The 18,547-nt window shown below is 36.1% G+C and overlaps 1 protein-coding gene across 4 annotated transcripts; it reads left to right on the forward strand.

The window, feature by feature from the left end:
- Window positions 1–666: 666 nt before the first annotated feature.
- Window positions 667–16,925, forward strand: LOC132152164 (choline transporter-like protein 2). Of its 4 annotated transcripts, none has more exons than XM_059560935.1 (22): window positions 667–782; window positions 5,817–5,865; window positions 6,741–6,814; window positions 6,952–7,030; window positions 7,761–7,845; window positions 8,116–8,226; window positions 8,336–8,396; window positions 8,499–8,619; window positions 8,755–8,838; window positions 9,412–9,524; window positions 9,610–9,741; window positions 9,988–10,087; window positions 10,209–10,301; window positions 10,891–10,975; window positions 11,101–11,363; window positions 11,447–11,541; window positions 11,868–11,971; window positions 12,805–12,878; window positions 13,163–13,233; window positions 13,365–13,453; window positions 13,886–13,970; window positions 14,581–14,896. In XM_059560935.1, the coding sequence occupies exons 1-22, from the start codon at window positions 755–757 to the stop codon at window positions 14,739–14,741; spliced, it is 2,157 nt and encodes a 718-aa protein (XP_059416918.1). In that variant the 5' UTR covers window positions 667–754; the 3' UTR covers window positions 14,742–14,896. The 4 variants fall into 4 exon arrangements, with proteins under 4 accessions (XP_059416918.1, XP_059416935.1, XP_059416911.1 ...); XM_059560952.1 differs by lacking the exon at window positions 14,581–14,896 and adding an exon at window positions 16,212–16,925 and having other exon boundaries at window positions 672–782; XM_059560928.1 differs by lacking the exon at window positions 667–782 and adding an exon at window positions 3,578–3,687.
- The last annotated feature ends 1,622 nt before the right edge of the window (window positions 16,926–18,547 follow it).

An 18,547-nucleotide genomic window follows, 5' to 3' on the forward strand; every position in this document is an offset into this window, starting at 1 on the left:
TATTATTATTATTATTATTTAATAATAGACATGTACTTAATGGAGCTCCCCTGTTAGTTATGTTAAGTTAAGTCAGCTGGTGACTTAGTTAAACACTTGACAGCAGCGCGAGGACTCGCCCTGAACAGCATCCGGCCACGCTTGTGCCAAACATCCCGCACTGATTTAAATTAGTAAAAAAGTCCCAAAAAAGTCCATTTTTGGGACTAGTACGATTTCATCTTTGATCCACACATGAGTCATTAAAACACTGTGCCATGGAATAAACTCGTGCACACACACACACACACACACACACACACACACACACACACACAGTGCGAGTCTTTTTCCAGAGGATCCTGAGCTGGACGGTCATTTGTCGTCCCGCCCCGGTCCTGCCCTGCTATCAGATGGAGTGCTGGAAGAACAGCCATTCATTGACCATCGATCAAACAGGCTAAACAGAGGGCTGGAATTTAATTAGCTGCCAGCCAATTTTACGGCTCTGCAAGCGACCATATTCTTCTTCTTCTTCTTCTTCTTGATTTATTGGCGGCTGCCAGACCAGCTTTTTGTGCATTACCGCCACCAACTGAACTGGAGTGTGGAGCGTCGATGGGAAAAGCGACAACATCTCGTTTTGTCATCTCACGTGGTTCTGTGTGATTTTGGACAACTTCAAGTTACGCCCACTACTTCAGGTAACTCCCCTTTCAAGCTACGCCCCTCTCCTGGAGTCCGCGGACAGACGCGCTTGGAATAAACCACTGAAATGGATATGGAAGAGAAGCCAAAATACGGTAAATTTATTCCTGGTTTGCTGGTGTTTGTTGTTATAGTTTTTAGTTTGAGGTTTTTCAGAGAGCCCTTTCACATTTACGCTTCCAAACATAAAGTGAAATGGGTTTTAATTACTTCGTCGCCGCTTAATAAACACCCAGATATCAGCTAATGAAGATGTTTTTGGCTGCACACTCCGTGTTAAAGTGATAGAGTGGTGTGGTGTTATATTGAGGTGTTTTATTAATAAGGCAACGCCTAAAAGTCCCGTTATTAGCTTTGTCAATTCATATTTTACAATATTTTTGGAAGTATTCCTTACACCTAAACAAGCATGAAATCTGAACACTCTTATCTGTAAACATTCGTTTACTCTAAATTTAGTGGTTGGAAAATAAATGATGTGCATTTGGCTTTCCATCACATTGTGTTATGGTTGAAATGTTTATGTTATACTATTAGTGTACATGTTTGTTTATAAGCAGTGGCACAGGGGAAAACTACATACAGACATATGAAACCATGCAGCTGCCGTGTGCATGAATTCATTGGACACAACATAGACAGCATTGAAAGGCTCAGTTGTGGCTGTTCTAATAGTTTGCATATGCTTTCTGTCCTTGGTTTCAGTTTAAAACCAGTGTTGCTTTAACAAGAACATTAGGCCTACTGCTTGTGCATTAGGTTAAAACCAGTATTTGCCACTATTGCTTTGCAAAGGCTATATCTTGTAACCCAAGTCATAGAGCACATGGTTAGGGGAGGCTGCTCTCACGAGTTAGAGTGCATGTAATTAAAGGGTGGAACATAGGGTGGCGCTTTTTAAAGATGTAAAATAAGGCCTTAACCTCTTAATTTTAAACTCGTACGTTTTTCTGAGCTGTACTTATGTGCTATTTATGCTCCTGAGGGCCTGAGTTTGACTGCAGCTGTTTCAAATTAGGGAAGGATACCTTTTACATGCAGTGCAACTTCTCTAATAGTTTACAAGCAATGCTTTTTTTCCACTGGAATCTTTTTATATCGCCTAATTGCAATAAGAATTGTCTAGTAGACTAATTTCTAGCATAGCATTAAAGGAAAATACTAGCTAAATTAGTTTTTTAGAGTGTAGGGTTTGAAATGATTCACTGTAATCTTTTGCAATTCTTTATGAATAAAAACAACTGAATACTTCCTTTTATTTATTTTTATATAGAGTTTTTTGTCAGGCTCTAAAAAAACATAAATAAGCACTGAGTTCAGATTTCATGTCTTATGCTATAGGGCTGTATTTGTTATTGTCTTGTTTACTATCATCTTTTAGTTAGCTCATGTTATAGTCAGCTTATTAATAAAGCAAGGATTACATTATTAATTATTCATTTAGCTGATTACTAATGATTGATAACACAGAATTTTTTGAAAACTACTGGGGAATTCCTGAATTTCTCAGAGCACGTTCTGCTTGATTTCCCCAGAAGCCAGACAACAGGAAATCGCAGTGGCATTTCCATAACGTCACATTTGTCTCCCTAACTAAACTGATATCATATCTTAAATCTACAATGGCTTTTAAAAGGTGTAAGCTCCATGTACAGTACCAGTTATTTGTCACATCACATTCAGGAAATGAACTGCTGACTGCAGCTTTCCTTCCATTAGTCACTGAGAGAAAAATGGAAGTGCTATTGAATTTTTTCTTCCCTTTGTCTTTTTGTACAGTACATAATTAAAGAGCAGTGGCTTTATTAAAATTGTATGAGTGATGTCTATGGATGTTGTTTCGCTGTATGTTTTAAGCATTATCATGATTATCATTATGCACTTTTATTTACTAAGATGAAGCAATAATAATGAGTACAGATTATATATTCACTGCTTTGTCAAAAATCTTGTTTAATAACACAGCTGACTTTATTTTAATCATCGGACACAGAATAAGAGTCACTGAAGTCAATTGTTTATTCAAAGAAAAAAAAAACTTTTGAATTATTTCTTCATGCTATTAAGAAATTTTAGGTAAAATAAGTAACCCTATTTTATTTCTTGATATATAACTTAATGTACTAATGTAAATAAAACTGTAACTGAAACAATTTTTAATATTGACTTAAAAATTTTTTTTTTAAACTTTCACACTTTATTTTTCTTGCTATTTACAAACCATTAACTAGGAGTCCCACCCCTAAAATAACTCTGATTTGATTACATTTGATTAAATTTTTGATTGATATGTAATCACTTTCCATTTTCTCTGAATCTTAGCACAGTTGAACCAAAACTTTTGCTTGTTTATGTGTTTTGTATTGAATGACATAGCTTTATTAATTACATCATATCAGCATGAGTGGAGATTCATATAAATAGGTCTAATTGGATATTGTGAAACCAAAAGAAAGTTTTGTTTCCCATGCTTAGATTTTACACTGATAAACCTACGCAGACAGGAGGCTGTGAGAAGATACAAGAGAAGATCTAATGTGTGTCTGAATTATTTCAGTCGTGCTGCTAATGCAGTTTAGGAAGGTTCAAGAGACACTTACGCGACAAAGTTGCTTCGAAACAAAATTGCTTTGCAACAAAATCGCAAAATGAATGAAATTCATTGTCATCACACCCAGCTCAGATGCCTCCTTATGTTAGACACAAAAGAGCTCCATTTAATCCTGCAGAGATGAAACGATGAGAAAAACAGTTCAGAAAGGACACAGAGCCAAGTTTACAAAGATCAAATGAAGGAAATACAATATTTTCTTGCTTGAAAAGGGGTGTTTAGTTCAGCTTGAACATGTTCTAGACTGGTTGAACCAGTTTTCAACAGCAGCAGACTGGTTTCCCGCTTGAAATCAGGAAGTAGCAGACAGATAGTGGACATAACGTATCATCAGATACAGCCTTTGAACATAAAGATGCCGGTGGAGGAAGGTGCTTACAAAAAGAGAGGTAATGTCACTTGATGTTGATGGTATCTTCTCTTGTATGCAGGTGTGTCTGTGTTTTCATGGTTTTGACTTTTGGACAAGCCCTTAACTCTCACTGAGCAATTTACCACAAGTAAAGTGTTCTCTAGTATGAGTAATGAGATAGCTGGGAGTATTTCTGTGCAGTCAGCCTGGTGTCATGTCCAGACATTGAGTCAAATGGTTTCTCATAATCTGTGGGATATTTCATTGGTTGCATTGTAGGGCGATTTAGTTCCCTGAAGCTGCTCTAATGGCACTGCTGTTGGCTTTTATTCCATTTGCATTCATTCGGCAAATCCGTAGAAGTGTTTTAACTCTGCATTAGTATCATACTAGGCCTTTTGTCAATCTTCACAATAACCTGGTCTGCCCAGGAACTAAAGCTCTCAGTCTGTGCATGCCTGTCTCGGAGGGTGTGGATGTTTACAGTCGCACGCCACAGTAGAAATTCTCATGTCAGTATCTTCCCATTAAGTGGTGGTGGTTTGCCTGCATTTTAGCAATGATAGCAGTTTTCATTTTAGGACGCAATAAATCATTGTAATGGTGATGCCAAACTAACTTATTTACCATAAAGATGATTTTTAGTAAAGTGACACTTTTCTAAATTATTGTTTTAAAATTGACACACAGTTAATAATCTATCAAGATTGTTTTTTTTTTAATTGTGGTTTTTTTTTTTGAATGAATGAATTAATCTTACCTGTGTATTACGTTACATTTGTTTATGACTGGCAAATATGCATCACATAAAGTTTATTAGTTGGTTTTTTAACGCTGTAATCCAAGTGGATGGGAGTGTGTATGCAATTCAAATGCATAAATCTTTAACTCTTGTAGGTCACATTTTTTGTGTGTTGTTGGTTGTGATGTTCCTCATGAAGTCTTATTTGTAAGTAATAATGTATAAGTCATTTTATGTTGATTACTTGTTAAGTGTTGTTCAATCAAATGCATTTTAAGTTACTATGTATGCTTTTCGCTAGTGTTTGAGACCTAAACGGAACAGATTTTCTGTTCCAGTACAAGACAAGAGTTTCATGGACTCAGTGGAAAATTCTACCAGTTTTCTCCACAAGACAGCTCTGTGGTTGGCGAATAAGAGCACTTTCACATCTGTTCTTTGTTTATTTCGGTTTACATGACTGAAGATCAGTGGCCCCAAAAAGTGGGCGTACTTAAAAATGTCCTAATGCCAGTATATCAGATCCAAAAATATCCAAGCAAGTGGCATACAAACTTTTTTTTTGCACTTGCTATAAGTGGTTTGAAAACCTAACCTAACCCATATATAAAACCTAATGATGTTTCTGTGTAATCTTTTTATGAAAATGTGCTTGTGGTGTAGGTAGTTTTATATGTCATTTAGATTGACGTATTATTTCTAATGTAGTGACAGACATTTTTAAGCATGACATCATTCAGGCATGACTCATTATTTGCTAAATTAACTTAACAGGGCAGCTTGGTCACTTCCTGTTTAGCACAACATTTCATATCATGTGACTGACTTATTTTAAAGGGCAACCCTTGGCTGAAGATTTTAACTGACAAGCAGCAACAACTGTACTGTAATTAAAAGCATGCATATAACTGAATGGAAAATCTGTTCTTGGCTTACTCGACTTACCCTTTCCAATCCATTTTGTGGTGGGAGGTTCGTTCCAGGGTTGTAAAATAAGAAGTATTTCCAAAACATTGTGCGTTGGATTCTGTTATTTCTGGCACAAAACTAGACTTGTGAAATGGAAATGTGAGTGGTGTTTTCCGGTGCATAAGTCACTACCAAAAGACAAGGGTGTTCTGAGTGGTTTTAAGCATGCTTCTACACATTGCTAGGGTGTTTTGGGTGGTTGCTAGGGTGTCTAAGCTGGTCGTTTACTGTGTTGAGGAAGCTCTTGCTCACTCACTATGCTGGAATGTCATTTTTTAGGTGTGTGTGCTGGAGAAACTCCTCTGCTGCAGATCAGCAGGGGTTATGCAAACCTGTGCTTAGTTGGGTAAATACAGCTTGAAATGCAAGTCCATGGCCTATATGTGAGTGGTTTTCTTTATTGACTCTTTTAGTTCAATTGTATTTAATTTAGTTTTTCACTTTTGTTCTCACAGGAGATCCCAAAAAATTCGACCCAGACTTCAAAGGGCCCATCCAAAACAGGTAAGAAACTAGTTGATTTCTTTGATTTTTGTGACATTGAAGTAATTGTTCACTTAAAAATCACCAGTTGCTCGCTTTCATGTCATTTCAAACCTGTATGACTTTAAGTTATGTTTACATTACATTTTGCTCTTGATTTCTATTCAAGACGCTATTACCCATTGTCAAACTCCAAAAAAAGAAAAAAAAGCACCATTAAAGTATCGAAACAATGGTACATGCATCGCAGTCTGAATTAATACAGCAGTTTTGTTTCATGAACGAACCCAAAAGAGTTTTTATTAAAAAAAAAATAAATAAAATAAAACAAATTCGACATTGATATCAAACCTGGCATTTGCAAACAGCAATGTTTGATGCTTCGCCTTATGAAATGTTGTGCAATGGTCATTCCGTATTTGTCCTGTAGCTTTTAAAGGGGTCATGTTCTTGATATTTAAACATAACAGAAGTTGCTCAAAAAAATAGAGAGACAAAATCAGTTTAAAATGTCCAAAATAGTTACCTATTCTTCTGAAATGTCTGGATTTGAAACTGGGAGAATCGTAAAGCATATCGTGCTCAAACATACAGTATATGTCTCTATCACATGCCATCTAGAGTATCAAAACACATGACGTGCTGTAAAAGAGGAAGTTGGCTAGGATGAAGTTGGCCAGTCACAACAGTGGCTATTTACTTTGATATCTTCCACTTTCACTTCACTGTTTTTCACACAGAGTGAAAGTGAGAATGAAAAATGATCATTCATACATTTTTCTTAATTTTTTATAAACTAGCATTGTAATCTACTGAAACTTTTGAAACTGGCTTTCATGACCCCTTTAAAGCATTTTCAAGCATGTTGAATCAGACTGGTTCTCTCTGCTCCACAGAGGATGCACAGACATTATTTGCTGTATCTTGTTCATCGTGGCCATAGTGGGCTACGTTGCAGTGGGAATACTGGGTGAGTCAGTCTGCATGTAATGTAATGGCTGTATGGAAATGTAATGGCTACATAAAAAGCACTTTAAAATCTGTTAAGAGGTTTGAGAATTCCTGCTCCGTGTGAATGAAATACAAATTTCTGTTTGCATCTGTCAGCCTGGACCCACGGTGACCCGAGGAAGGTGATCTACCCCACAGACAGCCTGGGACAGTACTGTGGCCAGGGAAAACTGGAGTAGGTTACACCAAATTTAAGATTATTACTTGTTGCTCTGTCTCTTTGTAAAGATTCAGTCAAATCATTTGTAAATCTTGAATGTAGTGGAGAACTTCAAGCGTAAAACTGTGACTAACCACCTTTTTCCTATGCCCCGTGATGCATCGCATGAATTATGGGAGTAACTACTGTTAAACTGTAAATAATCAGTGAAAGGTGCATTAATAAGCATTTTCAAAAAATTTGCAAAACGAGGTGACATTAATCTTCAAATGCGCAAACATAAACAAGTTACTTTCAATAGAGAATTGCTAAATATTAGTGCAACAATATTATGCACGTGCTAAATATCACTTTAGTAATATATGTTATGTTATGTAACATGCATTGGCTTACAAAAAAAATGCTCACTTACTAGAACAATGGGTGATGATATTTCAGTGAGATTTCTGTCATTTTAACAGATAAGAAATATTCCATTTACCTGCTTTAGAAACATTCCAGGAAACACTGTTAATCGTGAAAATGAAAGTCTGTGAAAACAAACCTGGATAGAGATGTGAGGATTTGGGGAGAAAAAGGAGAGATTCTTAGTGCATTCCAGTGAATTATTCAAAGGACATGTATCTAAAAAATTTAAATAAAAAACTAATAAAAAAATTCAGATGTTGCATGGAATGCTTGATGAATCTGTGTATATTTTCATTGAAATGAATCAGTGTAAGCCTCAGTGTGATGTGTGTAACAGGAAGAAGCCCTTGTTGTTCTACTTTAACATGATGAAGTGTGCCAGTCCCATGGTCCTCCTCGAGTTCCAGTGTCCCACGCCTCAGGTTTGTGTCCTGTCCCCCAGTTTCTGTCTGTGGCAACTCTGTTTTTGGATTGCCGTGCTACTATACTGCTCCTGCATTATAGCAGAACTCTGTTCCTAGCATCTGAGCTTTCTCTTCTATTCTATTCTATTTCTATTCTACAACCAGAGTGCACTGTGGGGAACAGTAGATCCCACAAATGCAATGCACTCAACTTATCTTTAATTATACATAATAAATCATGTTTTAGTAAAAAAGTGCATGCACGCGTTTTTTTTTTTCTCTGTGTAGGTGTGTGTAGAAAAATGTCCTGATCGCACTTCGACTCTGGTAACTGCCATTAACAACCCAAAAGACTGGGAATATTATAAAAGCTATTGCAGAGAAGACCCAGGAAATAAGGTAAGTTTTTTTTTTTTAAACAAATCATTTTAAGCTGTTGGTTAAATTGTCAGTGTTTTTTATTTTTTGCAAATGTCTAATGACCGATCAATTCTGTCTCCCTTTAAAGCCAGTGCTGGAAATTTTGCAAAAAAAACTATGCCCTGCATATCTGATTTCCAGCAAACCATGTAAAGCTTTTGTTTTTATTATTACAATATTTAATGTATGGGAAATTATTACTTTTTTTTCTGTGATTCTGTTTCTTAATCCTATTGTTCTCTCTCTCTCAGTTTTGCAGCGATGTTTTCCATCTCTAGGCAAAAAGGGTGAAGTCATCACTGTGGGCGATAAAGAAACATTTAATGATGGAGACAAAATAAGAGACGCTAAAGATCTGGTGGCTGGAATGAAGTAAACACATATTTACACTACAGTACTCTTACATGCATACTGCAAGGAAATTTCTCATTTATGTGTCACTACTGCAATTGCAGTGCAATTCAAGTGCTATTTATTATAAATTCATATTTGTTTTTCCAATCAAAGGAATGCAACAGTAGTGATGGAGGGTCGTCAAGTTGCAATGAAGATCTTTGAGGATTACACAAAGTCTTGGTACTGGATCCTAATGTAAGTTATTTTTTCTTTATATTAGTGAATATATATATCCTATTTTTCAATAAAAAATAATTAGTGTTAATATTTGGATCAATGTTAGTTTAATCTAATTAATCATTGTAATTAGGTTTTTATAAGTTTTAGTCATTTTGTTGTGCATTTGTGTCATTTATTTTTATATAATTTATATATTTATATTTAGTAGTTATTATTTCAGTGTTATTTTAGGTATTCTCAGTTGTAATTTTACTATTTCAGCTTAAACTAAATGAATATTATAAATATGATATAAACGTGATAGTGGTAGAGCATTGCGTTAGCAGCACAAGGTTGTGGGTTCGATTCCCCGGGAACACATGTTAGGTAAAAACTGTTAACCTGAATGCACTGTTAAGTCGCTTTGGATAAAAGCGTCTGCTAAATGTATACATTTAATTTACATTTTTATATTAAATATGTTAGTTTTATATTCAGTTTATTTGACTACTTTAAGTAGTTACTTTTATAATATATCATAATAGTTATTTTATTTCCATTAATGTCTCTCCCGCTGTGTATTGAGTGTAAATCTGTTTCTTCATGCAGTTGCTTGTTGATCGCTGTGGTGCTGAGTCTGATCTTCATCGTTCTTCTGCGTTATCTGGCTGGGCTCATGGTCTGGGTCATGATCTTGATGGTTGTTGCTGTCGTTGCCTGTGGTATGGCTCAGTTCATACGCTTCAGTACATTCATCATGTCTTGTATACTGTTAAACTGTCAATCATTAGTCTGGTTCTTACACAGGTATTGCTTACAGCAGCATAAAGTATGTCAATCTGAAGGACACGGCTGGATCTAATATCACCCTGAAGGAGCTGGGCTTCCAGCCTGATTTCTCTGTGTACCTGCACATCAGACAGACCTGGCTGGCCTTCAGTGAGTAGCCACACTCTTACTGTTGCTCATATTTGGGAATTTGAAATAAAATGCACAGAAACTCACGGAAAACCACCTACAAAACCCTCGGCATCATAGCAGAAGGTTGCATGGATAATTTAGTTGTCAGTTTCTTACTGTTTAGCTGTGGCTAGTCAATCTTTCTCTATTTTTCTCTGTGGTCCTCTAGATTCATCAGTTTGTAACCGTTTTAAATGTGAAAGTAACTCCTGTTCCTCTCTGCAGTCATCATCTTGGTTATTTTGGAGGTCATCATCCTCGTTCTCCTCATCTTCCTCAGGAACCGAATCCGAATCGCTGTTGAGCTCATGAAGGAGGCCAGCAGGTTTGTGTTTTTGGGAATCAGTAGTAAAGACATGACGTTTCCACATCAACATGTTCTCGTTGTGGGGATTCTGCCTGTTAAGTTTAAAGACATGGTACTTGTTTTTTTGTTCCTCTTTCAGGGCTGTCGGTTGTGTGATGTCTTCGCTGTTCTACCCTATTTTTACCTTCTTCCTCCTGACCATAGTCATTGCGTACTGGGGCATCACTGCAGTGTATCCTTGACTCGAGAGTGGAACAGAAACATTAATCAGCGTTGACACCATTAGACAGGAACTTGCTTCTTACAGGCACTCACTTAATCTTAATTAAAATCACTCTAATGGAAGGTCAATGGGCAAAAGGTCACCTCCTGAGTCCATTACATGATTTAAGAAACCTCCAGAAAAAGAACAGGGCACTGTCAAACATCGACCAAAAATAAATTACATTAAAAAATAATAATAATAAAGATTTATGCATATTAAAAAAGAATGCACAAATACTTTTGAATGACCATCAGTCAAAATATCTAATAAAACTGAATTAAATTAAATTTATAATTTTAAGTTTCATAATTAAAAATATTAAATCTGAATACACAGACACTTTTTTTAGGACTGTCAGTGGAGTGGAGATATATATTTATATATTTAAGAAGATAAGGTTAGGGATATTTTATAGCAATAAAGTTCCCTCCAACTCAGCCCTAATAGATGTATATGGTAATCTTATTTCCAAAACACTTCTTTGAACCCAGTATTGTCTATAAAACGTCACGTGTTTAACATCACACCAGGACTAGTCCTTAATGGCTCTGATCAGGTTCCTCTCTACATCCAGTGAACCTGTTTATAAGGTTTTCAACGAAACCGATTGTCTACATGCAAGAAAAACCTGTGAACCTGAGGTACCTAAATACATATTCATGCATAATCATAGTTAAAATATTACACACATTATACTGTATTACACACTTTTTTTAACTGTCCTAACGTGAATGATCCCTGTTTCTCATTTCTCTGCCTCTTCTAGAACTTCACTCTTTCTGAGATGAAGAGAGTCTGTCCACGTTCTGAGTGCCTGTTTGCTTTCTATGGTGGGGAAACACCATATCACAAATACCTGATCTTGTTTCAATTCTACAACGTCTTCCTGTTCTTCTGGTGTGCAAACTTTGTCACTGCCCTGGGTCAGATGACTCTGGCAGGGGCATTTGCATCCTACTACTGGGCTCCTAATAAACCCAATGACATGCCTGCATACCCACTGTGTGCCTCTCTGGGCAGATCCCTCAGGTATGGCCTTGGAAAAAGATGTATGCATTATGCATGATAGCAAAGTGTGTCATTTGGGCCCTAAGCATTATATCCACACACAGATATCACACAGGCTCTCTGGCGTTTGGTTCTCTCATCCTCGCAATCGTCCAGATTATCAGGGTTCTGCTGGAGTATATTGACCACAAACTCAAGGGTAAGAGAAAAACATCAACGGATCAAAAATGTATCTGATTGCTTAATCACTGCACGATGTTCTGGAATCTGTGCATATAATGACTGGTAACGACTGCACAGCTATGATAGTTTCATGTCTATGTCAGCCTCTTTCTTTTCACATAATAAAACAACATCAACTCAGATCAATAATTCATGTCCTTTTATATATTTATGAGTATATAATGAGCTAGTTAATGTACATCCATCTGGTCATTGTTGCAAATAAACCCTTTTAGGGTGATTGGAGACCCTGCAGCTTCCCGTTTTGAGGTGATCCTCTTTTGCTTTCTTTTGGTCCCACAGGAGCAGAGAATAAATTTGCCAAGTTCTTGTTGTGCTGTTTGAAATGCTGCTTCTGGTGCCTGGAGAAGTTCATCAAGTTTATGAACAGGAACGCTTACATTATGGTGTGTGTTCTTTCACTGCAACTTAAAGGAATAGTTAACCAAAAAATGACATTTTGCTAAAAGTTTACTTACCCTCAGGCAATCCTTCATGTAGATGAGTTTGTTTCTTCATCATAACAGATTTAGATAAATGTAACATTACATCACTTGCTCACCAAAGGATCCTCTGCAGTGAATGGGTGCCGTCAGAATGAGAGTCCAAACAGTAGATAAAAACATCACAGTAATCCACACCACTCCAGTCCATCCGTTAACATCTTGTGAAGAGAAAAGTAGCGTTTTTATAAGAATTAAACCATCATTAAAGCTTTTTTTTTTTAAATTCCAGCTTCTAGGCCATAATACCTGATAAAGTTTCCTCCAGAAAAAAGTCCATCACCTGTTGTTTTCTCACCTCAAAATCCAGCCACATATTTGTTTAGAATTGTTTACACTTGTAAATAGTGTTTGTTCCATGAACATTTCTCTCCTGATTCTATGACGTTTTCAACTGAAGTAAAGCATTATTTGAAAATAAAGTATTATTTTAGCCATAAGCAACAGTTTGAAGTAAAAAAAAAAAAAAAAGATTTGAATGATGAATTTGTTTCTTATTAACACAGCTTTTCACTTCACAAGATATTTATTGATGGACCGGAGGTTTTTTGGATAACCTGTTGATTATTGTGATATTTTCATCAGCTGTTTGGACACTCATTCTGACGGCACCCATTCACTGAAATGTCAAAGAGGAGGCAGTCTTCATTTTTTCCCCCCTGATGCCTACACACATGACCTTTGATTGATCTCTATATGCAATCTTTGCTGAATAAGTGCTTTTTTTCCTGCCACAGGTGGCCATATACGGTAAAAACTTCTGCCGATCAGCACGTGATGCCTTCTTCCTCCTCATGAGAAACGTCATCAGGTGGGAGCCATCTTCAAACTGTAGGGTTGAAGAAATTAAAACTGAGTGCAGGATTTTAACATATTTAAACTGACAGTGCAAAGCTCATGTTGTGAAACACTAACAAACAATGAAACATGATTCTGGGAACAGCAAAGAAGTGCGTGCATTTGAACATAGACCAATAATTAAAAAAATATTTCAAAAGGCAAGGTGCAGGAAGTTAGCCACACACTAGGTTTTGTGAACTGGTGTTGGCTGGCTGAATTTGATGAATGTTTCACAGATGTTTTCTCTCATCACAGGGTGGTAGTCCTGGATAAGGTCACTGATTTCATCTTATTCCTTGGGAAACTCCTGATTGTGGGGCTTGTGGGTAAGTTTCCTAGTTTAAACCGGTTATATAACACTGAACTCAACATTAGATTTATATACTACTGACAAAGTTGCACTTCATTTTGATGGAATACATCAAGAAGCTTTCTCGCTCCCACTTTTTCCCCCCAGGGATCTTCGCTTTCTTCTTCTTCTCAGGACATACGGATGCGTTTAAGGGCGCTGCTCCCAGTCTCCATTACTACTGGGTTCCTATTTTGGTAAGAGATCGAGTGTGACTATAAATGATTAAAGATGTCTCTTTTGTTCAACAAAACGGAATAAAATCTTGTGAAAACAGTAATATTGTGAAATATTTTTACTTTTTAAAATAACCGTTTTCTATTTGAATATATTCTATCATGTAAATTATTCCTGATGTAAAGCTGAGTTTTCAGCAGCATTACTTCAGTCTTCAGTGTCACATGATCCCTCAGAAATCATCTGCTCAGAAGTCTTTACTGAACAAAGTTTGAAAAACATATATTTGGAATAGAATATATCTGATATTATTTGTTGAATAAAACTATCACTTTAAAATAAAAACCAACCTTTTGAACAGTACTCTATGCATGTGTGCAACTTATATTCATAGACAAATTAAATGAAAGCTGCAGCTGTCTGAATATGTATGTCTGTGTTTTTTTCTCCAGACTGTGTTGGTGGGCACCTACTTTATTGCACATGGGTTTTTCAGCGTTTATGCCATGTGTGTGGACACACTCTTCCTCTGCTTCTGTAAGTACTTGCCATTAATAAATGTCATTGATAAATCCAGTAACCACTGAGTATAAATACCAAGCCGACAAGGTCCTCTCTGGAAGGTAGAAAATCAATTCAAAGAAATGTTCACCCCCTACTTTAAAACTGTAATTTGTGTTCCTTTAAAAAAAATGGTTTAGTACTGCATTTCGGGAAATATTGAGGCTGTTTTGGATGAAGCCTCATGTCACTAATGATCCGACTGACTCTTCATTGCGCATGGCAGTGCATGTAGCTCGTTTTAAACCTCTCAAGTCATCTTAAACTGAGGATTTAATCTGCGTTCCCGTTATGTATTCTGGTATGAGGTGTTTCTAATCTGTGTTTGGTACCTGCTTAACCAAGGTGTGGCATTTGCTTTTCTGTCTTTCATCTCATAATAACTGCTTTCTTTTTCTCTCTCTCCTCTTTTTTGCTGTTCCCTCTGTTTCCCCCCATTATTTCTCTTTGGGTTTTCTATTCAACACCTTCATATTTTAACATCTGTTCCTCACAAACCCAATTCCACATTTATCATACCTACACATTCTTTGCTTATTCCCTCTGATGTCTTTACGTTAATAAACATCACTAACACCACACAAAGGTGAAGACCTTGAGCGCAATGACGGCTCTGCAGCACGGCCGTATCACATGACCACAGAGCTGCGTGACATCCTGATGAAGGACACGGATGCGGCTCGGACCCCTACTTCACGTGACGAGACGATGCAGCTGACGGCTCATGAGAAAACAATGGAAAACTGATGGAAATTTTTAATTATATGTGGAAATATAATCTTATTTACTGAGTGAACCACAGGTGTTATTGAACCTTGTGACCATTGAGTTGTCAATCAGGCAATAATTGTGTGTTAAGGGAATAAATAGAAAGTCAGGGAAAATTAGCTTCAGAATAACATGAAAATTGTGAAACAGGGTAATAAATCATAAAAAGGTTACACTTTACGATGAGGGTCCTATTGCTAACTTAACTACTTTGATCACATTAACCAACAATGAAAAATGCTTCTAAAGCATTTCTTAATCTTAATAATCTTAAATTAAACAGTAACTAATACTGATTATTCAAACCAAGTTTAATATGTGAATATTAATTGAACATGAACTAACAATGAACAGTTGCATTTTTGTTTACTAATGTTAGCAAAGATTAAGAAATTCTAATGTAACTCATTGTTAGTTTACGTTAGTTAACTTATGGGACCTTATTTTAAAGTATGGAAGCCTGTTTCCGGCAACAAAAAATAAAACAAGGTAATTGTGACGTTTTATACCACAGTTCTGACTTTTTTTTCTCGATATTGCAAGAGTTAGAATTGCAAGATATAAACGAGCAATCGTGAGAAAGATAGAAAAGTCTGAATTGTGAGATAATCTCGCAATTGTGAGAGAAGAACTCAGAATTGTGACTTTATATTTTGCAATTTTGACTTTATAACTCGCAAATGTGAGTATATCTCGCAATTGACTTTATAACTTGCAATTTTGACTTTATGACTTTATAATGCAATTGCTTTAAAGTCAGAATCGCCAGATATGAACTCGCAGTTCTGAGAAAAATAGTCAGAATTGTGAGATAAAAAGTCGCAATTATCTTTGTTATTACCTTTAAATAAAGTGTTACTATTAAAACAACAAATGAACTTGATGAAAATTCTTTATGAAAGTTGCAATTATACACCGTATGAATGTGTATTAAGAAAGCTAACAAAACATTTTTTGATTCAGTGTTTTAGTTGTCTTTGCTGTCAGAAGAACAATGCATTTTTCACTTTTGGAGTGTATGTGTTTTGCTGCTGTTTCAGTCTATGAAGGACAAATATCTAATGTTGCTCTTTATTTAAGTGTCATGCAGCTGATGTTATTGCTGTATCTCCTCCAGATTGCAATCCATAACTTTTAAATGCACTTTAAGGTTGTCTTTTGTTTTTGGTAACAGTTTGCAACCTACTGTACTTCGTGAAAAGCAACTTGTTGCCTTCTTGGAAAGCCTTTATCTTTGTCTGTTGTCTTTTCCAATGTCTTTCAGGTGCCTCTTTCTTTTAGTCTTTAATAAATAATAAGAAAGTGCATTTGTTATTTAGGTCTGACTATTGTGTATGAGGTGTTTGTTGAACACAGGCATGTCACTTTCCTTTCTTCTAGTGTGCTAGCTAATGGTAAACCATGGGTTGTTTGTTCCTCAACATCTCTTCTCACATTCATTTATCACAGTGGAGGACCTGGAGAGGAACGACGGCAGCCCAGAACGACCCTTTCTGATGTCTGACAACCTTCGCAATGTTTTGAAGAAGAAGAACCAGGCCAACTAGTCCTCACTGATGGTCGGTCAGGGTTATATATGTGCCTCAGGTGCCTGAAGTCATTTTCATTATCATGCCTTAGAGAACCAGACAATCATGTTAATCATGAAGTGCATCAAAGTGATAGATCTCAGTATCTCAGCCATATGTTACGATTTAAAATCTGGAAACTTTTCTTTAGAATGAGGTCAAATTACACTTCTGCCTTTTCCCCCCAAAGGTTTTAGGTTTATTATTTATATGTACAAAAATCTTTTGCAATAACTGCCAAATGTTTTAATTAACATTTTAAAGAATAACTGGGAGTGTCTTTGCCTAGATATTTTATTTGGATGTTTTGCTCGTCTTTATATTTATGGTTTTTATATAAAAACACAGTGTAGTGTAGTCCATTGTGTTTTCTTTGCCTATATGTGTGCAGAATCGATCGTAGAAACAATGTTTAGATGTTGTACTTTGATTGTCAACTCATTTCCAGTCCATAGCCCTGTGAACACTATAATAAGAAGTGCCTGCGTGAGGTAAAACGGTTTAAGACTTCTTGACTTTAACCGTGTTCTTGACTATTCAGTGTTTTAAGTGTTTTGTTACACCTTGGTACACCTCAATAAAGGATTTTCTACTATACTTGTGTAAAAAAAATTTTATACTTTAAATCAGTGTAACTTGTTTTTCGTTAGACACTCTGAGGACTGAGGAGATCATTGGTGTCCACCAAATAGCTATATATATATAGCCAACTACAGACTGGTATTTCGAAACATATTATTTAAAAAATTAATTATTGTTTTCCTAAACGCACTGGTTTTCAGTATTTAGTATCATGTTATTTCTATTTATTGTATTTCTAATCGCGTTTTTTTATATCTAAAACTTTCACATTCTCAGTCCCCCACAAGGTGGCACTGTTGACCAAATATACAGAATTTTTTTTTTTTTTGGAAGGAGCTCCACACTAGAGCAGACTTTTAACTCACTTGAAAGAAATTGTTACAGATGAGTGTTCACGTGATATGAGTGTTTCTCTTGGATAAATATTTAACTTTAGCCCTTATCATAGGGCTAAATAATGTAAAATAATTTCATGATTACTTCATAGTATACCACAGTTTCTCTGTGTCTGGTTTTCCAATTTCAAGACATTTTGCCAAATTTGTCTTCTATACATTGTCTAAAAATGCTACAGATATACAGTAGTTTACATGTACGATGACCTAGCATATCTTTAAAGGAATAGTTCACCTAGTGTTTTTTATCAGCTTTTTTGACCCTCATTCTGACCCATTCACTGCAGAGGATCCATTGCTGAGCAAGTGATTTAAAGCAAAATTTCTCCAAATCTGAAGAAACAAACTCATCTACATCTTGGCCGGTCTGAGGGTGAGTACATTTTCAGCAATTTTTTCATGTTTGGGTGAACTAATCCTATAAGTTTAACACACAAGTTAAACTTTTAAACTCTGGCGGTATTGTTTAAACTTTTCACTTTTTCTCAGTGTTTAGTGTTTAAACTTTCTTCATATGCTGATTCTAACTGCATCTTTGTTTACTTTGTCAGTTATAATTCATGTCAACAAAAATATTAACTTTATTTAGAAATTTCAATATAGGATGAGCTGAGCTAAATTAACTCAAATTCACAATATTTTATAATCTGTAAGAGCTCTTGAACTCTTATGAAATTGTTATCGTCATAGCTTGTCTAACCAGAAAAAGTAAATATTCAACAAAATTCTACCATTCTCAAAACAGTAGAATATTAGAAAATTACTAAAGTACAAAATCACAATCCAAGAGGGAAGTTTTGTTTCCCATATTTTAAATGTTGAGGGATGTCTTGAACTCTTATGGGGGTGTAATGATTACGTCTATCTAACCAGGAAATAAACAGTGTTTTCTGGTATTTTGGAATATTAGGAAAGCGCTAAAATATAAAATCTCATTCCCATGGGAAGTTCTGTTCTCTGTTGTGCCCCACATAAGCATGGTGTTAAAACAAACTGTCTTGGGTGACACTGTTTTCAAAGTGCCTGAACTCCCTTAACAATACAGAAGCACAGCTCCCATAGTGACGTGTGCATGCTTCTCCATGAGACCCACATCTCCAGGGCCTGATGTCTTCCTGTTACAGCCAAACCCTGCTTTATAGAGCTCCTACACTTTCAGAGTTCAACACAGCTCAGATTTCAAGTTATTGTTTGACAACACTGAATACAGGTGTTATGTGTGCCTGGCAAAAATGACATC

The sequence above is a fragment of the Carassius carassius genome, chromosome 1, assembly GCF_963082965.1.
Source record: "Carassius carassius chromosome 1, fCarCar2.1, whole genome shotgun sequence".
NCBI classification, from domain to species: Eukaryota; Metazoa; Chordata; class Actinopteri; order Cypriniformes; family Cyprinidae; genus Carassius; species Carassius carassius.